Source organism: Panthera uncia (assembly GCF_023721935.1).
Source record: "Panthera uncia isolate 11264 chromosome A1 unlocalized genomic scaffold, Puncia_PCG_1.0 HiC_scaffold_16, whole genome shotgun sequence".
In the NCBI taxonomy this organism is placed as follows: Eukaryota; Metazoa; Chordata; class Mammalia; order Carnivora; family Felidae; genus Panthera; species Panthera uncia.
In genome coordinates, this window is record NW_026057576.1 from 63,798,436 (window position 1) to 63,821,610 (window position 23,175).

At 39.6% G+C, this 23,175-nt stretch overlaps 1 protein-coding gene across 3 annotated transcripts in view; it reads right to left on the reverse strand.

Moving 5' to 3' along the window:
• The window catches only part of TGDS (TDP-glucose 4,6-dehydratase), a 22,998-nt gene extending 2,469 nt beyond the window's left edge, over positions 1-20,529 (reverse strand). Inside the window, exons 1-12 of one of the 3 annotated variants that reach the window (XM_049647139.1) lie at positions 20,300-20,526; positions 18,043-18,109; positions 16,746-16,814; positions 14,789-14,879; positions 12,278-12,420; positions 10,933-11,031; positions 9,822-9,881; positions 8,565-8,608; positions 7,766-7,931; positions 6,097-6,155; positions 5,569-5,666; positions 1,685-4,314 (exon numbers count right to left, since the gene is read on the reverse strand). In XM_049647139.1, the coding sequence (XP_049503096.1) occupies positions 4,229-4,314; positions 5,569-5,666; positions 6,097-6,155; positions 7,766-7,931; positions 8,565-8,608; positions 9,822-9,881; positions 10,933-11,031; positions 12,278-12,420; positions 14,789-14,879; positions 16,746-16,814; positions 18,043-18,109; positions 20,300-20,385 (1,068 nt within the window). In that variant the 5' untranslated portion in view covers positions 20,386-20,526 and the 3' untranslated portion in view covers positions 1,685-4,228. Of the gene's footprint in view, positions 1-1,684; positions 4,315-5,568; positions 5,667-6,096; positions 6,156-7,765; positions 7,932-8,564; positions 8,609-9,821; positions 9,882-10,932; positions 11,032-12,277; positions 12,421-14,788; positions 14,880-16,745; positions 16,815-18,042; positions 18,110-20,299 lie in introns of those variants that run through there. The other 2 variants (XM_049647140.1, XM_049647141.1) reach the window with 2 other exon arrangements.
• Between the last annotated feature and the right edge of the window lie 2,646 nt (positions 20,530-23,175).

The following is a 23,175-nucleotide window of genomic DNA, read 5'->3' on the forward strand; positions in this document are numbered from 1 at the left end:
GAGAGAGAGAGAGAGAGAGCATGAGCTGGGGAGGGGCAGAGAGAGAGTGAGAGCATGAGCTGGGGAGGGACAGAGAGAGAGAGAGAGAGCATGAGCTGGGGAGGGGCAGAGAGAGAGAGTGAGAGCATGAGCTGGGGAGGGACAGAGAGAGAGAGAGAGAGTGAGAGCATGAGCTGGGGAGGGACAGAGAGAGAGAGAGAGAGAGTGTGTGTGAAAGCATGAGCTGGGGAGGGACAGAGAGAGAGAGAAAGAGAATCCCAAGCAGGCTTTGTGCTATCAGCACAGAGCCTGATGTGGGGCTTGATCCCGTGAACCATGACATCATGACCTGAGCCAATATCAAGAGTCAGACACTTAACCAATGGAGCCACCCAGGTGCCCTGAGAATTTTAGGGTTTTAGAAAACAGCTCCTGGCAGTTTACTGGGCCCTGGAAGAGACAGAATGCTTGACTAGAGGACATCAAACGACCACATTTCAAGACTGTCCATAATGTGCCAGGTTCTATTGGACTCACTATTGTGAGCTGAATTGAGCCTCCCTCCCCAAATTCATGTGTTGAAGTCCCAACCTCTAATACCTCAGAATGTGACTGCATTTGGAAATAAGGGTTTCAAAGAGAGAATTAAATTAAAATGAGGTCTTGGGGGTGGGGGCGGTAATCCAATGTGAGCAATGTCCCTGTAAGAAGAGTGAATTTAGACACAGACATGAGCATGCACAGAGAGATGACCACATGAAGACAGGGAGAAGGTCGCCATCGATAAGCCAAGGAGAGAGGCTCCAGAAGAAACCAAGCCTGCCAAAAACTTGATGTCAGACATCCAGCCTCCAGAACTAGGAGAAAATAAATTTCTCTTGTTTCAGCCACCCAGTCTGTGGTATTTTGTTATGGAGGCTCTAGGAAACTGACACACCCAACTAGCCATAAAGTCAGGTGGCCCCTGCAGCAGTCCATGGTAAGATGAAAATGGCCCATCAGGACTGAGCCTGAGAGGAATCAGAGGGCGCCAGTGAGCTGCAAGAGCAGTTAGGCTAGAGTCCCATGTCACCAGCTTGGTTATACCTCTCTCAGCTGACACCTGTGGCCTTGTGGAGGGTTCTGTACAACCAACTGAAAAGGGGAAGAAAAAAGAAAACCCTAAGCTTAGTTTATAGATGGGTTGGCTTGTCATGTGTATACAAACCAAAAATGGATGGATGGTGGCTGCATTAAAGCCACATAGGGGTGGCTTTAAAAGAATGTGCAAAGGAGAGATCCATGAAAGGGCAGAGCTTTGAGCAGCATACCTGGTTATTCACTCTGTAGAGAAGTGACCTGAACTGAGAAATGTATGAACTCATAGACAGTGGTGAATGGCCTGGTTAAGCCACTTCAGGGACTTGGAAGGAAAAAGACTAGAGATGCAGAGATAAGAAGACAGGTTTGGAGGCGTGTGAATGGCCACATGGGGGTGGTTGGGGAGTATGAAGATCTGTTTATCCCATGTTAATGCCCACCAGAAAGCAACCACCGTGGAAGAGTCACTGAACCATTTGGTAGACAAGATGAGGTGGTCAGTTAACTTTGGCTAGGCTTCACCATCAACTACCCCAGAACTGCCACAGTGGGCGTCTGAATGCAGTCACCACAGTTGTAGAGACGGAACCTACTCGTGGGGCCCCCAGCACGGATTCTCACTTACCAAGGCCAATCTAGCCACTGCCACTTCTGCACATCCATCCTGCTGGCAACAGACAAAGGCTGAGCCCCAATATGGCACGATCCCTTGAAGAAACCCATCAGGTACTTGGTGGCAAGTTGACTCCATTGGAGCCCTTTGCATCCTGAAAGGGCCAGTGGTTTATTCTCACAAGAGATAACGTTTTCCATATGGATTTGCCCTTTCTGCCTGCAGAGCCCGAGCCAGCACCATTATCCTGCCCAATCTTGCTTCCTCTTTTATCATTACAGGCGTTACTTTGTCTCAGCATGTTTCCCGCACGCTCCTTTCAGATTGGCTTCCTACACTTGGTAATGTGCATGTAAGCTTTCTCCATGTCCTTTCTGTGGCTGGACAGCTCATGCAGTTTGGATGCACCAGTTTATTTATCCGTTCACCTACTGGACATCTTGGTTGCTTCCAAGTCTCGACAACTATGAATAACGTTACTAGAAACATCTGTGTGCAGGTTTTTGTGTGGACATAGTTTCAATTCCTTGGCGTAAATACCAAGGAGTGTGAGTGCTGGATCATGTGGTAAAGGTATGTTTACTTTTGTCAGAAAACTGCCAAACTGTCTTCCAACGTGGCTGTACCATTTTGCATTCCCAACAGCAGGTGTAGGAGAGTTCCTGTTGCTCCGCACCCGTCGGCATTTGTTGCTGTCAGTGTTCCAGATTTGGTCATTCTAATAGGTATCCAGTTTTTGTTTTAATCTGCGCTTCTCTGATGACATATGATGTAGAACGTTCATTTTTTTTTTTAACACTTTTGCATAAATTTGTTTCCACTGGTTTTTCATTATATGTTCTTAATGCCTGTCCAGTCATCTCCTGAGACTAAATAAATGATAAAGTTAAGCCATATTGAGTATATTAAAGTTGGGAATAAAGGCACACAAAAATATGTACAAAACTAAATGCCACAGAAAACAGTGTTTTTGTTATCTACCCTCAATGACCAGACTCTACCAAAAGACCATCTGCTCTCAGTTGGTCCCATTTTCTGCCTGTAACTTCCCAGCCTCCCCAACCTCTCACTGCCACACCTCCGTGCCTGGTCCCCTCTCCATTTCCTCTAGCTACAGCCAACCCCCAGGAAGAATTTTCTTCCCTAAACAGTCAGGACCAGGGGGCCTCACTCTTTGCTCATTCTTAGCCCTCTGCCCCTCGGCCCCTCCCGACTCCTACTATGCCCACCTCTGGATAAATCCACTTTGCACATCTCAGAATTATTTTTTTTTTAATGTTTATTTATTTTGAGAAAGAGAGAGACCACAAGCAGGGGAGGGACAAAGAGAGAGGGAGAGAGAGAATCCCAAGCAGGTTCCACACTCAGCACAGAGCCCAACTCGGGGCTTGAACTCACAAACCGTGAGATCACGATCTGACCGAAATCAAGAGTCTGATGCTTAACTGACTGACCCACCCAGGTGCCCCCACATCTCAGAATCCTGAAATGACCGTGTTCAATGTCAGTTTGTGTTTCACTCCTGCTTGGCAAATCCTCTTCCAACTTTGGAGCTGCTTATTCTTTTCGCAATCTCCACCTCTTCGAGGCCCTTACTCCACCCTTACCCCTCTTACTTTTAACCACCTGTGAGTGAATGACCTAGCTTTCCACTTCACGGAGGAAAGAAGTCATCACACATGCATGGAAGCCAGAAAGCTGGGCACAACCTTGAACTCCTCACCCTTTCTCAATGCAATATCCAGTCAGCTGCTTTTTCAAGCCATCTTAAAGTCTTTAGGAGAGAGAGGAATTAAAAGTATTTAATCAAGATGTTTAAAAATTTTTTCTACAGCAAAATAAAAACATACCTTAGTAAAAATAAAGCCACATTCTACATTAAATACGTTACAATATTGATACTTTTATAAATAAAATCATTTTAAATGGCAAATACATGATAAAAATCTCTCATATGAGATTACTCATATATAGTCCAACAACTGATTTTGAAAATGTAAAAACTACATCCTTCTTTTAAAAAACATTTAACTTAATTTTACAAAATTATCTAAAGTTAAAAAGTGCTAGATATGATTCCATTGTTCCACTTTTAAAGCAATTATAGCATATCAGACCTTTAATAAAAAAGATGAATGAGGACAGACAGCTCATCCTATGTTGCCTAAAAATGGAAACTTGAGAGACTTTGTAGGCAGTGGGGAAGGTTGGGCAACTGAGTTCAGGGCCCGCGAAGGCTGTCGTCAGCGCAGAACTGGGCTCGGTCCTTGTTCTCAGAACCATGAGATTCCATTTTCCTGGCCCCTTCCTACGAAAGGTCTTTCTAGGCCTTCTGGTGCCTAACTTTCAGGAGAAAGGTTTTTGGAAAGAATCTTGAAATTTAAATCCTATGCCAGCACCAAACCTATTCTAAAGATTGAGGTGTTTTGCATTTGAATTTTATGCAAAAAGTCATGAATCTAATTCCAAAAGAAAAGAGGACACCATTTGGTCACTTGGTTTCCCATGGCTTGTGGAGGTAGGATAATTTTCTTCTTTCTCTGAAAACTGTCTTGACTATACAAATGGTGGTTGTACTGGAAAGGGTTCCAATGCCTTTTCTGCATTCTTCCAGTTGTGAAAATTCTCTCTGTACCAGTCAACTGAGAGGAAAAAAACCAAAGGACAAAAATAAAAAACAAAACACTAAACACCAATTAACCAGCATTTACTGAGTTCCTGCTAAGTCAGAAAAATCTTACCCATCAGCCACTCAGCTGACTGTACTTAGATTCTTAATTTAAGTAAGAATCAGTCTTGCCAAAGGGATGCCTAATGAAAACAGCTTGATTTTGAACCAACCAAGGTCATTAATCACAAGATGTTTCAGTACCCGAAAACTTAGATTTAAAAGACAGTTATCGTTTGTTTGTTTGTTTTTAATTTCAAAAGTCATTCAATACTGAATGTGCTGGTATAAGTGTTGAAGAAATTCTGACTTTAAGAAATTGAGGGAGAAGGAGAGATACGTCATTTGCACTGGTTTTAAAGCTATAGGACAAGTAATTTTTTGTTCGAGTAAATGTAGCAATACAGCATTCCAGGCACAATGAGAAGGTGTGATTTTTCTTCTGTTAATATGTAAAGTCATTTTATATTGTTATATTATCAGGAAAGTTTTTCTTAGTTAAAAAATGATAAATTATCTTTGAATTTGCTTTCAAAAATTCAACACAAGTATTCTGTATGTCAAGCTCTGAATGAAGACTTTTTTTCTACATGTGAGTTTATCTTTTCTCATGAATACATTTTTAAACCGAACTTTAACATATATATATATATATACAGATTCTATACACTTATTTTAATGGACATTTCTTCACACAACTAAATTTTGTTTGTTTCAAACACTCAAAGACTCAAAGACTGCAACTGTCCAGATGTCATCTGGACACTCAAAGACTGCAACTGTCCAGATGTCATCAAATCTAAGATGCCACTGAGGTTAAAATGGACCTGTAAACGTTATTTTACATGTTACCAAGAAAAGAAAGAAAGAAAGAAAGAAAGAAAGAAAGAAAGAAAGAAAGATGCAATAATAATAAGACATTCGTGACTTTAAACCACATACCTTTAAAGGATGTGAAAAAAGTGACAAATTTGCACCTGAGAATCAATGAAATAGGTTTCTAACAAACACTGATGAGACACAGGAAGACTCATCAGAAGTCAGTCTGTGAAATTCAAGATGCTTAGGAAATAGATTACTATGGCTGGAAACATACTAAATGTAACACTTTGAGAAGTGGAAAGGATTCATCACAACATTCTACTGAATTTTAGAGTGTTCTAAAAATAAATTACTTTTCCTTTAAATTTTTCTGAATCTCCCCCAAAAGGATCCATTCATAACATACTTGTCTTTTTTATTCCTTCTTTCCAAGGCACTTTGGGTCTCCATCCTAAACCATGTATTTTTTCTGACTTCATTGGATATCTCATGTCATTGGTAGGTCTTAGAAAACAAAACAGATTTAAAATGACATTGTGGATATATATTTACAAATGTAAATAATGTGTGTCTATGAATCTTTACCATAATTCACATTTTTCCTTAAAAAAAATTCTCCCTGAATTTATTATAGGAAATTTGTAAAATAAAGTACATGTTAAAAAAAAAACCATCTATAATCCCAGATGCCGAACCCTCTCCGTGGCTTATCCTTTTCTGATTTCAGCCACGATCTGGGTTTGAATGCAGCCCATACCTATATGTTTGATGAATGAATAAATAAATACACATAAACTTATTAGGGCTCCTATGTTCTTATAGCAGAAAATTAAAGAGAGATAATGGTAGTTTCTGATTAAGTGAACATATCTTAGAATTTTATAAGTATCTAAGATTTCACAACTTTTCCCCAATGTTTTAGCTTATTACTCACCTATCATTAACATAATCCACCCAGTTTTCCATTTCAGACTCTGAATTGGTCTCTTTGATCTGTGAAAATGGATTGTGTCGAATTACAAAATAAGACCAGAGAATAACAAAAGTATTACATAGCTGATTTAAAAGACTAGAAGAACAACCGCTTCAAAGTGGGGGAGACAGCTAAAATGAACAGCATTTTAGTACACTTCCTATATTTTATAACCCAAATTCCATCTGAAGCTCAGCAAAAATACACATTGCATAAACTATGGGAAAAAAATTAACTTTTTTGACTTTTGGTTATTACTCAGTGTGATACTGTGATTTATAATAAGAAATATATATTTGGTTTTTATCCCTGTTCCTAAAACCCTTGGAATTTCCTAAGTGATGAGAGATAAAGGTATCTTTTGCTGTTCATAACAAGCCCCCTTTCTTTTTTAAATTTTTTTTTTAATGTTTATTTATTTATTTTTGAAACAGAGAGAGACAGAGCATGAACGGGCCTGGGTCAGAGAGAGAGGGAGACACAGAATCGGAAGCAGGCTCCAGGCTCTGAGCTGTCAGCACAGAGCCCGACACGGGGCTCAAACTCACGGACCGTGAGATCATGACCTGAGCCGAAGTCCGACGCTCAACCGACTGAGCCACCCAGGCGCCCCAAGCCCCTTTTAAGCACACCAGAGTTTATGTTAATGAGTGAATTTTGGAAAGGCCCGAAGGAGGGGGCTGGTTGCCAACGGAACCAACCACATGTTCAGAGCGCTGGAGATTGAGTTACTCTCCAGTGGTCAATGATTTCACCAATCATGCCCACTTAATGAAGCCTCCATAAAAAACCTAAAGGATGGGGTTTGGAGAACATGTGGGCTGCTGAAAACATGGAGGTGCTGGGAGGGTAGTGTGCCCAGAGAACATGGTCAATCCACAATCTTTCCTCCTCCTTGGCCCCAGGCTGTTCCTCCATCTGACTATTCCAGAGTCACACCCAGTGTGAGAAGCCAGCCATCTAGAAAGTAAACTGTTTTCCTGAACTCTGTGAGTCACTCTAGCAAAGTACCTCTGATTTATAGCCAGTTGGTCAGAAGCACAGGCGACAACCAGGTTTTGTGACTGGCATCTGAAGCAGGGGATAGTCTTGTAGGACTGAGCCCTTACTTAACCTATGGCATCTGAAGCTATTTCCAGGCAGATAATGTCAGAACTGAGTTAAATTATAGGCTACCCAGCTTGTGTCTGAGCACTGCTTGGTGTGGAAGGCCCACATGGTTGGAGTCCAGAGTATTCTGAGAGTGGTATAAAGGAAGAGTTTCTATACACTGAATCCTTGAGATCTATATTGATGTGCATTAATATGTACCTACACTCATAACTACAATTATTTATATATCACTGATTCTTAAGACTAGCACATACAAGTTTATATTGCTGATATTGAGATATTTGTTATAATGAGTATCTACATTTAATGTGTTAGGATTTTTATTTTCCTGAAAAGCTGTTATAAACGAGTGATATAATTTCAAATAATGACATATCTTCACGTACATTTCATTTTTTTACACGTTTACTTTCCAACTGAGTAAACTGTAAACTGTTGATTTTGACTACCTTAGTGATTACTACCACTAATTTAGTGACAATTTTGAAAACACGACCTTTCTGCAATATATACATACCAGTTGTATTAGTTCTTTGGCAAGCTGGAGAACTGACATTTCAAAATTAGTTCCGATGTTATAAATTTCACCTGGTTTCCCCTTCTTGAGGACAGTGAGAAATGCTTCTACTACATCGGTAGCATAAAGGAAATTTCTCGTTTGAAGCCCTGATCCATGAATGCAGCTAAAAAGATGAAATGAAAGGGAATCACAATGTATAAAAATGTAAGCTCTCCCAAACCAAGGTACCACAATGACTGTGTACATTCTAGAGCAGCCAATTGCCATGAGATCCTAGAAATCTTTTACTGAAAACACAAAGTCTCAAGACTTTTCTAAATTTTATCATAATTTGTAAATGATCTCCAAACCTCCTTCAGCACTCAGCAGGAAAGTGGCAAGCATCTAAATGACCCCTGAGAAATAAGTTATTCATCAATTTTCTGCCTTAAATTAATTTTGAAGAAATCCATATAGCTCTGTGAATTAAGTAATTCCTCTGAAAAAGTAAAATTATATAAAGATAGATGTCAAATTTTAATGCTAAAATTCAAAGTTCTAGGATACATTATTTAAGAACTGAAGCTATAAAAAAAAGGTTGCAATGATGTTAGTAAGTAAATTACAAAGATGGATAACAGATGGTAATTATTTATAAATCTGTCACATCGATTGTAGAAGGAATTTGTAAATTTGTTGAAACATTCAATCCTATGGCCTTCAACTCTTAAGACTTTGTGATTTTCAAGACTGCTGTCACTGAATACTATCCATGTACCAGAAAAACATATGGGTACAAAGGTAAATGATAACATACCATTTCCTGTTGTGTTGTAGTAAAGATATAAATTTTGGAATAACCTAAAAGAATATTTAAATATTGTTTCAGACATTGGAAATTCACTGATCCATATGAATCTAACTCATCATATGATTAAAAGATGATTATTAAGAATTATACATAGGGATAAATTCTAATTTTTCTTACCAGTTCAAGAAGAAACCTATGATAATATTGACAAGTGAAAGAACTCTAAGATAGCTTCCTATTGCACAAAGATAAGTTATCTGCTAGACGAATATAAAGACAAAATGACACATAGTGTAAAAATTCAGAAGTCTTCATGAACAGTTCGCTGTCATCACAAAAGTTCACCTCGGATTTCATTAAGGGCAGGAATCCGATCTTATTCATTGCTTTGCATACAGCACCTACACTCAGCGCTTGTGAAATTAATAAAAAGTAAATCCCAGTGACACTGAATTCAAAGAAAATTTATGTTAAACGGGGCGAGCTATATTATTAAATTAACAATGCACCTCTGAAAGATACTCCCCAAATTAAGCAAAGTAGATATTAAGACCAGCGGATCATGACATGGCCGGCCCCTTTCTTTGGGCTAAGAGATCAATGCAACCAGCTGGAAAGTGGAAAACCCTATCTCCAAATTTAAGCAGAAGAAAGCAATGGTTACTTAAAATTGGGCTTAATGATACAGAACCAACTGCACTGGTGTCTTCAGCCTCTTAACTACATTTCTTTATTCAGTACTTGTACTACTTTCTGGAAGATGTTCAGGCTGGCCAACAATAAAGAGGATCTGGGGAACGATTAGCCAGCTGATGGAGAGACAAATTTCTGTACCAGCTTCCCGCATTATGCTCTGACTAGCTCTGAAATTTCAAGACTGCAAACCAGGAAGCAATCTTCAGCAGCCAGGACAGGAGCAATGGCAGTACTCTATGGTGCTTCCGAATCCTGCCAAGTACAAGGCATTTTCAGAAGATCATCTCTCTGGATCCTTTAAAGTCCCTTCTGAGCATTTTCATTATCCCTCAATTTAAAAACCACGCTCCAAGGGCCTAAGGTCACACCAGCTGCTGTCAGGTTGAGACTTGAACTCAGGTCTCCAGACTCTAAACCGGATGAGATTTGCCTTTGGCCTATACAGCATTTATAATTATGTACAATTACAGCAGAAATTATTCTGGACAAATACTGAAGAGAGATTATTTTAAATGATGAGAAGCTACGATCACTAAAGCACACTATGGATTCAGGAATAAAATGTACCTTTTCTGGATATTGATGTGGTCCGTAAACATTACTGCTTCGTGTGATGACAGCTGGAAACTTAAAGAGTTATCGACATTAATGCAATAAGAGGTCCAACTGTAATAATTATCTAAAGACAAACAGTTCTAAAATTTGGGCACTTGCAGCTAAGTAACCCCACACATCTTAAGGACAGAAGTGAAGGGACAGTTTTCTAATGTAAGGTTCTTGAAAAGACAGGAGAGGATGGGAGTCAGAGAAAGGCAGAGGTTCCCAAAAGGAAGAAGAGGAATATCTACTTGGACAAGTGCAGGATGAAGAGAGATAGGGCCAGGTTTGTTAGGTTTGACAGCAGAAAAATTACAGAAATTTCTACCTGATGATTTCAGAGACTCTATCTTGGACCTCAGGTTTGGTTAGATGTGAAACTGCAAGTTGTCTTTCTCTGAGGCACCAACCCTTACAAATAAAAGGAGCTACCACAAATGGGAAAAGGGCCAAAGTTATGGAACACAAAAGGCAAGGGAATGTCAGCTCCCATTCGCGAGGAGCCAAGAGAGGTGAATCATGCAGAAAGGAGCATGCGGTAGGTCATGGAACCTGCCCTCCCTCTGTCTTCTTTCACCCGGAGGATTCTGGGAATCAGGATATTCCAACCAGGTTTTCCCTACAACTCTAATTCTCTACGTATCACTGAAGTAGGAAAAAATGTATACAAATTATTGCTTTATTATTTTTTTAATTTTTGTTTATTTTAGAGAGAGAGTGCAGGAGAGGGGCAGAGGGAGAGAGAGAAGAGAGAATCCCAAGCAGGCTCCACACTCAGCAGGTAGCCGAACACAGGGCTCTATCCCATGACCGTGAGATCATGACCTGAGCTGAAACCAAGAGTTAGATGTTTAACTGACTGAGCCACCCACAAATTATTCCTTTAAATGATGAACTGAACAAGAAGTAGGTCCTACTTTGTCCACACAATATAGGAAATAAGTATTTTAAACTCCTTAGTATATAAACTGCTCAATCTAAGTCTTTAACTCTAAAAATGGAATGTTGCTAATCTAACTTGGAGTTTTAACACCTAAGTCCAAAGAAAAATTATTCAAGAGTTTCTGAAATCAGTTCTTACTTTATATCGTTCCCAGTAAGACTGTACAAAACACTCAGCAGCTGCTTTAGATGATGCATACGGATTTGTAGGTTGTTGGGGTGAAGATTCGTCAAATTCCTAATTTTAAAAAGATGCATTTAATAAATATGTATTATGCATAGTTTCTAAGTAGAAAAATCAGAAAACATCACAAACCTTAAATATTAATTACTACATTTTAAAAAACATTTACTGGACTCCAACTACTTGCCTGGCATTTTTCCTAAGCGTTTTTATATGGTAGCATTCACAGTAACCCTATAAGGCAGGCAGAGAGAACAAGTGCAAAGGCCCTGAGACAGAGTGCGTCCAAAGGTACCACAAGGAGGTTAGTGTGAGGGAAGAGAAATGGGAGTTGAGGCCAGAGAGCTAGAGGGAGGCCAGAACCTGTGGAACCCTGAAGGTCACTGAAACAACGTGAACAGGTTTTGAGCAGAGTAATCCCATCATCTGACTTATATTCTAAAAATTGTTCTGGCTCCTGTGTCAGACCTGATGTAGGATAACAGGGCACAAGAAGAAAAAAGGGTTCCTTCATAAAGATTGCAAAGAGAATTGAAAATGCTTCTCACGGGTGGGACTGGATATTGAGGAGAAGTGGTCAGGGTCTGCTTTTTTATTACAAGTTTTTTTCAAACTGCTTGACTTTTTTTTCACTTATGTGTTTTCATAAAAACGTAACACAGAATGAGGTCACTGCAAACACTGACTGTGAAAAATATAGATGAGAATGGAGCCATCTTTTGCATAGGAAGCATAATATGTACAAGTGATTTAAAAAGGAGAACAGATTCCAGCTGCTACAATAATTTCACATGCACCCCTTGACATTCCGATGCGCTATCCTGAATGGAAGAGAAGGAGAGTGGGCGGTATGCTCTGCTTGGCCCGTGGGAATGACATTCATCATGTCTGGACTGGGACAGAAAGGCGGGACGTGCTGTTCTCTGGCAAAAATACTGTCAGTCAAATTACATATAAATATGTACCGAGACTAGATGGTTGTTGCCATTTGGGCTGGTATTATTTGATTTGAAGAGAGGACACAAAGAAATGATAGTTTGGAGACTCCTATAAGTGTGCATAATGAGAGGATGAAAAAGCCCAGGGTAGGTTTTACTTCTTTTAATTTTTAATTTTCATTTAATTTTATTTTTAAGTAATTGTTTCACCCAACACAGGGCTCAAACTCACCACCTCAAAATCAGGAGTCGCACACTCCACAGACTTGGCCAGCCAGGCGCCCCCAGAGTAAGTTTTAATAAGACACATTTGTTTCATGGTTCATGGTAAATGGGTGAAACATATACTTTTCTAAGCTTACCTTATCAAGACTGCCTCCATACACTTCATCTGTGCTAACGTAAATAAATTTCTCCACTCTGGCTTCATGAGCAGCACTTACCAAAACATGAGTGCCATAGACATTAACATATGTAAACTCAAAGGCACGTACAAATGAAAGATCTAAAAAAAAGAGAGAGAAAAAGCTAGAACAATGCCACCCAGGGGACAAAACAAACACCAAACGGTAGACTCAGGTTTAAGGAAAGTTCTACTCACTTCTCTTCATTCACTACAACTGTAATAGTTTAAAAAAATAACAAAAACACATTGCTACTTACTATTGCTTTAAGCCGAAATTATAAAGTACATGTGAATTCTTAGAACCTAGAAAACTATCAGTGCTAAATTTGCAGGAAACAGTTTTATTCTATTACTTTTTATGTTTGTTCATTCTGTCTTTCTCAAGAGGGTGCGCATGCGCACTCGCATGAGAGAATGTGTGGGGGAGGAACAAAGAGAGAGGGAGAGAGAATCCCAAGCAGGTCAGCACTGTCAGCACAGAGTCTGATGTGGGGCTCGATCTCACAAACCATGAGATCATGACCTGAGCTGAAAGCAAGCAGAAAGCTTAACCGACTGAACCACCCAGGTGCCCCAGGAAACACTTCTATTCTAAAAAAAAAAAAAAAGACATCTAAATTTAAAATTGTTCTTAAATTTGAAACTTGAAACATCTAGTTTCTACTAATAGAGGGCTAGGCTTTTCAGATCAACCTGCTATTGCTGAAAGAACAATAAATGCTAGATAAATTATTTTTGAAAATAAATTTACTTTGAAGAATAGATTCTCTATAACCTGGGAATGAGGGGAACTTTACTAAATATGGCTCACAATCCAGACGTAAAAGGAAAAAAAAAACCTGCTAACTGTGACTACATAAAAGCTCTTACACAGAAAAAAACAACCAGAAATCTATAAAGTAAAAATACAAATAAATGACAAACTGGGGAAAACACTTAAACTTTTCAGAAACAAAGGGCTAGTATATTCAATTTATAAAGAAGTTATAAGAAAATAAAAAGGAATAACCCTATTGTAAATGGATAGGAGACATGAACAAATAGTTTAGATAAGAAATACAGATGTCGTTAAGCTTAAGATGCTCACCCTCAATTATAATAATGAAAATCCAAAATGAAAACTGATAAATACCACTTCTTACCTACCAGATTGGCAAAAATTTGACAATAACTTCTGTTGGTGAAGCTATAGGGGAAAGATACTTCATGCATTAGGAATAAGAATGCAAAATGTTTTCAACCCCTAAGGAAGGAAACTTCCCAATATCTAGGCAAACTGCATATGATTTTACCCCCTCAATCCTGGTTATTAGGCTCAACTGTGTTCCCCCCAAATTCAGGTTGGAGCCCTAACCCTAAGTACCTCATGGTGTGACTATATTTGGAGACAGGGCCTTTAAAGAGGTAATTAAACACAACACCATTCAGGTAAGCCCTAGTCCAACATGACTGGTGTCCTTAAAAGAAGAAATTCTGACACACAAAAAAACACTAAGGAAAACCAGGTGAGGACACAGTGAGAATGTGGCCATCCGCAAGCCAAGGACAGAAGCCTGAGAAGAAACCAACCCTGCTGGCACCTTAACCTTGGACTTCAGCCTCCAGAACTGTGAGGAATAGAATTCTGATGTTCAAGCCCCCCAGCCTGTGGTATTGTGTCATGGGGGCCCTAGCAAACTAATCCACTCTCAATTCTTACTTCTAGGAATCTCTACCCAACATCAATTGACAAACATACAAAAGGACACTACACAAGGACACAGGCACAAAGCCATCCATTGCAGTGCCATTTAAATAGCAATGTGTAGGAAATAAACCCAACTGGGGTACATATATGCGATGGAGTGTATGAAAATAAAAAGGAATGAGGAATATCTCTATATCCCGTTTAGAATAATCTCCTAGATATACTGTAGAGAAAACCAAGGGAAATGATAATTTTAAAATCAGGTAATAAGGTAGAGTACTACTACTAATGAGAATTTAGCAACATTCTATCTTTTGTTTAGGTGATGGCTACATGGGTATTCACGTTATCATTATTCATTTTACTTTACTTCTAAATTCTTCTGAATGTATGGTATGTTTCAAATTATGAGATGTTAGACAATTAGAAGAGATCTCAGATGCACATAACAGTATAGATAATGATAATATGTTCAACCGTGTATCTACCACCCAGCTTTTAAGAAACAACATAAAAAATGCAGTTGAAGGCCCATCTCCCCAGAAGTAATCACTATATTGAATTTGGTTAAACTCAAAGTTTTAAGATAACATTCAAGGTTATACTTCAACCTACATTATTAAAATTGTCCTATTCTCCTGGGGGAGCATGGTATGTGCTCTTTCAAAGACATATATATTAAGTACCTACTTATTCAACCTCAATGGTGGACTTTGATTTGGGCTAGTCACTGGGGAAAAAAATCTTCCCATCATAATTGTAACATAAAACAATGCTTACCTACGTGTGTTTGCGCAGCAAAATGTAGCACTATATCTATTTTCTCTGTTTCAAAAAGCAGTTTCACAAAGTGAGAATTACATATGTCACCCTATATAAAAAGCAAACATGAAAAAACTAAGTTTCATTGAGCACTGTCATTCGTAATAACCATTTTACTACATGAACCAAAACAATGATAAGAAAATAGAGAATAGAGAGAATAGAGAATATCTTGAAAATTCAACCAAAGGCTCAAGTAAGTATAGTAATGATGTATTTCTCCAGCACCCTAGGATATAAGATATTCAGTTCAAGATGCTTTCTTGTAAATAAGTTTCTAAAACAATATTTTATTGAGCACCAACTACTACTAAAAACTGTGTTGGCTTTTTCCCGTAACATTCCTGCCAACCTAAGGTCACTATGTTAACAGGAAACTTTTTAAACATTTTTTTTTTAAGTTTGAGGTAACCATTATTGAAATATGTTTAAAGTATGACAACCAGATGACGTTTTGAAAAATGTATTTTACCACAACTAAGTGAACTGTGAATATTTTTTTAAGTTTATTTATTTATTTTGAGAGAGACAGAGACAGAGTGAGTGGGGGAGGGGCAGAGAAAGAGGGAGACAGAGAATCTCAAGCAGTCTCCAGGCTCTGAGCTGTCAGTGAAGAGCCCGACCCAGGGTTCAAACTCACAAAAATGAGATCATGACCTGAGCTGAAACCAAGAGTCGGACGCTTCACCAACTGAGCCACCCACGTGCCTCATTATGAGTACTTTTGATGTTGTGTGTATATTTAATTCTTCTAAAAATAAGTATTCTCAACAATTCTTTAATGACTGAAATACTTTCATATAGAAGAACAGAATTATAAAATGTTTGCTCAGTATATTCTTTACGATTTGTGGTTAAAAAGAGACTTTGTAGGGGCGCCTGGGTGGCTCAGTTGGTTGAGCATCCAACTTTTGATTTCGGCTCAGGTCATAGTCCTAGGGTCACAGGATTGAGCCCTGCCCTGGGCTCCACACTGAGCATGGATTCTGCTTAGGATTCTCTCTACCCCCCTTCCCCTCTTCCCTGCTCACACGTGTTCTTTCTCTCTCTCTCTCAAATAAATAAAAATGAAGAAAAATTTTTTTTAATTTTTAAACTTTTTTTTAAATTTACTTTTGAGAGAGAGAGACAGAGTGTAAGTGGGGGAGGGGCAGAGAGAAAGGGAGACACAGAATCTGAAGCAGGCTCCGGGCTCCAAGTTGTCAGCAGAGCCTGACACGGGACTTGAATTCACAAACCTTGAGATCATGACCTGAACCGAAGTCAGATGATTAACCAACTGAGCCACCCAGGTGTCCCCCCAAAATTTTTTAAATAAAAATTTTTTAAAAGAATTTATACAATATCTCTTTAAAAAAAAAAAAAAACAACAACCCCACACACACAAATCATGAATTAAATAGTTTCATCTGACATTAAAATTTCCCTTTGCAAGTCAATGACCTGACTCTCTGGTTTATACTTTAGACTCGTCTAAGGGTGGCCAGTAAGAATCAGCCTTCCAGACCCAGTTAATCCACCTTCTTAAGAGAAGACTATCCCAGGGGCTACATGGTGGGCTTTTTGACTATTGCCTGGCCTGAGTAATATTCCCCTTTACGCCAATCTCTTTAAATCCCAGCAAGGCCTTATCAAGAAGGCTGGTAAGGACCTAAAAAATAACAAACCATTTAAGTTCAATCAGCTAGCTACCCATAGATCTGCCGACGTGCCCAATGTCACATGCTGCTTTATATGTGGTATCGATTTAAAAGTAGTCTCTGTAGCACGTTGTACTTCTAGAAATTAAAAGGTCTTTAAGAAGCATACTTTCCATGCCTACATTACACAAGTTTGCAAAGTAGAAAGACAGAATGTCTGAATGGCTAAAGAGGCACAGTATAATAATTATATAATTATAAGAAAACTCTCATACCTGTATAAATTTGTAGTTTTGTTTGCTAGAAATGGTTTCAAGATTCTTCAAGCTTGCACAGTAATCCAGCTTAAAATAAGTAAGTGAGGAATGGGAGAGAAACAACAGAAAAAGTGATAATAGCTTTTCCTATAAGATATCAATTTATTTTAAAGACTATAGATGTTCTACTTGTAATACAAGAACATGTCTTCTTAAAGCGTTTGCTCTTTGTGTTTTTAGAAGTCTCTGATATGTTAAAAAAAGTATTTTAAAAAGTGTAATTCTGTTACCTTTTTAAAATTCAAAAAAATTATTGTAGAAACCCCTCCTTTAAAAAATTTTCCTGCCCACACGTGCCTCCAACCATCAGAAAAGCTTACCATTTCTTACTGCAAAGAAATTAGTAATTGAAAACAATGACACCTGTGTTATGCATATTATGACTGATCACACTGTTTTCTGAGTTAACTGTTAGTAAATCAGTGTACAGATGGGGAAAAAATTACTGTCCATGATAGTAAGGTAGGCAAAAATTGATAAGCCCCACATATTATTCTTTGTCTATGGATTTTTAGTATTATGTTTTATGACATTAAGGTAACTATCTGCATCTTGTGTTTAAAATAAAAATTCCAGTGATTACGAATCATGGCTTTTGGACTCTCCAAGGAGACTTCAATTATTACTGAAAAATTCTCAAAACTGAATTAACTTTAAGAAATAAATATGTAATTTTCCAGGAGGTGGCAGCTACAAAATCAAATAAAACAATGATAAAATCAAATAAACAGAGTATCCCAACTCCAAAAAAAGTTAATAATCACAAGATTACACTACATATTAAATTTAGGGTTGAAGGGGTGCCTGGGTGGCTCGGTTGGTTAAGCATCTGACTTCAGCTCAGGTCATGATCTCACAGTCCGTGAGTTCGAGCCCCATGTCGGGCTTTGTGCTGACAGCTCAGAGCCTGGAGCCTGCTTCAGATTCTGTGTCTCCCTCTCTCTCTGACCCTCCCCCGTTCATGCCCTGTTTCTCTCTGTCTCAAAAACAAATAAATGTTAAAAAAAAATTAAAAATAAATAAATAAATAAATAAATTTAGGGTTTAAGATTTTCTTTTGGTAAAAATACTGCACTTAAAACCTTTAGTTTATAGTTTAAATGGACTAAGATTAAATACAGCATGATCACATGACTATGTAGGCCCCCTAAGTTGCTAAAATGACTAAATAAAAAACTAAAATATCAGCATAAGATTTTAATATTTAAAAAAGTACATCAATGTCAGTGCATGAAACTCATTTTATAAAACTCACCTTGTCTAGATTTATGATCATATAGTTCGGATAATCTTGTACTAAAGAGACAATCACATGTGATGCGCTGTAAGAAAAAAGTATATTTTGTTAGAAAACTTAACCTTTTCCCTAAACTAAACATTTCCTAAACATTACCCTAAGCTGTCAAGTATTAGGAAACTATTCAAAGATACCTTTTCAGTTTCTGCAAAATAACAGAAATAACATAGCTATACTGAATACATACTCCCCTCCACTTTTCACTAACTTTCTCAACAGTATCATCAGTAATCAGCATCAATATATGGATATGCCTTTGCACTGTGGGGAAAAGAGAATTTACTGGTCCTGGGTATAAGAAAATATTAGTTTAACCAAATGATTTTGTCCATTTGTGCTTTGCGTGTGGGAGTAAAGCAGGGTGATAAATACAATGGGTGGTGGTCAGTACAGACAGACTGAAACTATCACGTACCTTTTAAGGGACTTTAGGTATAACTATGCAAAAATTAAGTTAGTATGAGCATAGGAATTGTCTATGTTCACAGCACCCCTACTACAATTTCTATCTCTTGGTATAAGAATTTAGTGGTGTAAACCAGCATCCTCAGAATAACATGGGTTTCCAAGGCTAATAATGGCTGAGGCCATCCTGAATTGGATAGCCATAGTGGCTCCTGGCTTCAGAGGACCTTGAAGTGGAACCGGAGGCATCTCAGTGAGATAATTCACCAGGTTTTTTCATACACACTAAAATACTGGGCCCCCAGGAACAAGGGCAGCCCTTGACCAAATTATGAACTCAGACTTTTGTACCTGACGGCCCTTTCACAGCATTTTCTAGGACTTGCCCTTCCAGGACCAGCACTCTCACACAAGTTCCACCCTTTTATGCTCCTCTTCTCATTAAGTAACCCCTGCCTGTCTGGTACCCTCCTCCAAATCACAGTCAGATTAGAAGAGCTTATTTAAGGTGCTAATGGGGGAGGTTATTCCCATGTTTCTCTTCTTCCACTAGACACTGGGAGTTTCCTGTTGGTACCTGTGCATTCATCCGTTCAACAACTTTTGAAGACCTTTGTAAAATAAGCCAAGAATTCTTATAAACACTGGTTGAAAACAATAATCTCTGCCCTCATCGGTTTACATTCTAGAGTGGGGATGCAGACAATAAGCAAGTAAACACTAATACGCAATATAATTTCAGGTAGTGATTAGTGCGTTAGTTGAGAAAGGGGCTATTTTAGATAAGATGGCCAGGTAACACCTCTCCCAGGAGGTGATGTCTAAGTAGCCATCCGAATTGAGTGATGCAAGTGGCCTAAGCAAAGAGGAAGTAAGTGCAAAGGCCTCAAGACAGGAGGAACGGGCCTCAGGTGTTTACAGGAACTCCAAAAGAGTAAGTGTGGCAGGCACAGAAAAGCAAAGAGGTAGAATGGCAGATCAGTTTGGAAAAGTAGGGCATGGACACTTGAGTCTTGTAGATATGTTAAAGAGTTTGGATTTTATTCTAAGTTTGACAGGAACCACTAGGGTAAAACTCTATGCACTTATTTACTTAATAAACACTGACTTCTGTGGGAAGAACAGACTTTAGGGGAACAAGAGTGGAAGCAGTATGACCAATTGGGAAGTAACAGTGGTAATCTAGGCAGAAGACAGTAACGTGGACTAGGGTAGGAGGGCGGGGCGGGGGGTGGGGTGGCGGTGTGAGAAGTGTTTGCTTTGAAAGTAGTGAAAGAGGACTCCCTGATTGAATATGGGTGTGAGAGGTAAAGAGCCATCACACATCTAGTCCAGGTCAAAGCACTAACAGAGGGGTGTTTGTTAAAGCCCGCTAAATAAATGAATATGCTACTGTAACCCAAAAATGGTTGCTTGGCGCCTATATGTAGAAGGCCTGGTACGGAAGGGGTGGGCTGGAGACTGGGGCAGTCGAGGAAGCTTACTGCAACGTGGGTGCACTCAGAAGAGTGACAGGTGCATCCCAGGCCAGGTAAGAGGACAGACGGTACCACAGCACTTTGGTTTTGGTTGGGAAGCATCTTAAAGAAGTCGGAGTTTCAAAGGAACCAAGACTTTTCAGGCGGAGGCGGGGACGGGGGGCGGGGAGGGGGGGTGATGGCAGAAGGTAGGCTGATCCTAGTCATGCGTTAAGACCCTTCCCATTTCAGACCCCCTAAGCTGGTCCCAAGTTGCCAAGAGCAAGTAGAGGTGCAGGAAAAGGTTGGGGTTTCTGGGGAGCCACTACTCGGCCAGCGACGCCGTTACCTACATGAAACCAGCACCCCCGGTCACCAAGAGCCGCTTCGCAAAGCTGCCGGGAGGACCCAAGGGCTCCGCCCTGCCCGCAGCCGACATCTCCCAGCTCAGCAGTGCCTAGCAGCGTAAAGCGCCAGATCTGTACACCGCAGGTAAGTTCCACCGCGACTTTTCGCGACACGTCTCGCTGCCCCGACACGTCAGTGGGGTGGGCAGCAGCAGCTTCCGGAGCTGGGCCGACTTATCCCCGCCCACTGCGGGCTGGGCGGAGCCCGCGGGGGAGCGGGCGGCGCAGCGCTACTGCGCAGGCGCAGCTCTTCTCCGTTCAAACCCACCGGGTTAAACGCAATTGGGGTGGCTGGGAAGATGAGGTCTGGTACGGTTCGTGACAAGTGACACCAGTATGGATCGGGTTTTTACTTAGATACGCAGATGTCGGAGTTATGAATGATTACCTTCTTTTCATTCTTGTACTGCAACGATCTCCACCGACTGTTTACCACCAGTTGAGCTGAGAACAGGAGTTCTCTTCTTGCAAAGTGTGGAAATAGGAGGTTAGAATTGCAAAATGCCTTTTACTTTGTTAATACTTTTACCGACAACGCAGGCTGCTGACCGTCGTGGTAAAGATATTTCCTAGATTCTGCCCTTACACTCCCTCTTTCTCCCTATGCTCCAGCCTGCCTGCCTTTCTCGCTCTTCCTTGAATTTGTCAGGTCTGCTACTTCTCCTGGGCCTCTCCGCAGATGTCTGCCTAGTTTTTACCGATACTTTGTCAGTTCTCCGCCTGAATGTCACCCTTCTAGAGAGTCCTTCTTTGACCACCCCGAGTAAGATAGCAAGCTCTACCCCAGCCCTGCAGAACCACTTTATCCTTATTTCATTTTCTGCATAGTGGTCATTGATGACAATTAACTGCTCATTGATATTGCTCCATGAGGTCAAGGGATCCGTTTTGTTTTTTGCCGTAATGCCCAGGCCATGGGACAAGGCCTGGGACAGAATAAATGATCAGTTAATGTTGTTGAATAGATGAATAGATATGTTGGTTGTTTTTTTTCTTTTTTCATGTAATGTGTTGGCAAAGTCTAAAAAGAATGAGAATACGCAGTATATGTGGAAATGCCATTTGTTACAACTTTTTTCAGGGGCAAAGTGGTAACATATATGAAAAGTTCAAATGTACATACCCTATGATCCCCAAATTCCATGATGTATAATATAGATAATTGCAAATAAACACAAATATGTTCATTGCTATATTGCTTATATGTAGTAGTGAAAAACTGGATACAATCTAATGATATATTAGATCCAGTCTCACCTTTTAAATACCATGGGCTGAAATAAAGACTTTCAAAAGAATGTACGCACATGGAATGAGGACCAAAATATATTGTAGTGGATACTTATGGTTTTATCTGACCAGACTCTCCTACCCTTTATAATCACCCTAAATTGACCACTTCCCCACCTCAGGAAGGTCACAGGAGCATCGAACTCACACTAGGCCAACTGAAGCATCTTCCTGGGATTTGGAATTGGACTAAGGTTCTAGTATAATCTGGTTGCTCTTCTTGAACTCTTGAGGACCTACAAATCTGGGAATAGTTGGTGGCCATTTTCATTCAAATGAAGTGAGGAATCAAAAAAAAAAAATCTGTCTTCAGTGAAAGAAAAACAGAGTTGATCACGAAGAGAAGAAAGAGACAGAAAGGGCCTCACAGCATTCATGGCCTATGTTCTGATTTTTTTTCCAGGACCAATTTTATTCCTGTCCTTGGTGTGCAAATACCATGTACGTTTGTAACTACATGTCTAAAAAGATCTACCCTAAACTACTAACAGGGGTTACCTTGTTACCATATCAGGCAGGGCAAGGAAAAAATGAGGACTTCCGTTTTTACTTCATACACTTTTGGCTGTGAAATTTTTTTCCTAAGTTACATGAATTACTTTTATAATAAAAAAAGTGCAATTTTTAAAAATCTCATATTAATACCTTTAGTTTATTCCTGGTTGACCAGCAATATAGAAAATGTTGGGTATACTATAGAAAGCATTTCATCAAGTTTTTTTTTTTTTCTAAATAGTGAGGTCTGTTGTGAGAAGTTGCTTATATGTAATGAAAGCATGTTGTGAAATGAAAATAATTTATATACATTTATTCATGAAATTTTTGAGCTTCTGCTCTCATCAAGACAGATACAGTCTCTGACCAGATGAAGCTTCTTATATAATGGAGGATTTAGAGACATCTAGAGACACTTACAACACAGTGTAGGAAAGTAAGGGATTCTGGTTCCCAGGGTATCTAACACAGACTTAGAGGTTTAGGAAATTTAAAAAAAATTTTTTTTAACATTTATTCATTTTTGAGAGTGAGAGAGACAGAGCATGAGTTGGGGAGGAGCAGAGAGAAAGGGAGACACAATCCAAAACAGGCTCCAGGCTGGGAGCTGTCAGCACAGAGCCTCACATGGGGCTCCAACTCACGGACCGGGAGATCATGACCTGAGCCCAAGTTGGGCACTTAACCGACTGAGCCACCCAGGCGCCCCAAGAAAAGTTTTGTTTGTTTGTTTGTTTAAGCCAATTGGGAAAGAAGAGTTAAAGTAGAAAATGGAAGGTGATGGAGAGGTTGAGTGGTAGACTAAGCGAAGCCTTCCAGCCATAGGGATCTGCAAGTGCTCCAGGTTTAGAGAGGACAACTTGGAGTGTTCTGGTAACTGACAGTGGCTCCGTAAGGATGGAGACAAAAAATTGAGAGATGGAAATTTGAGAGCCTTGAAAGCTATATTCTAGAGTCTGACTTGTGTACTACAGGCGATCAAAGGCGTTTGAAGGAACGTGATGCAGTCAGATTGCGTTTCCCACAGCTTTCTATGA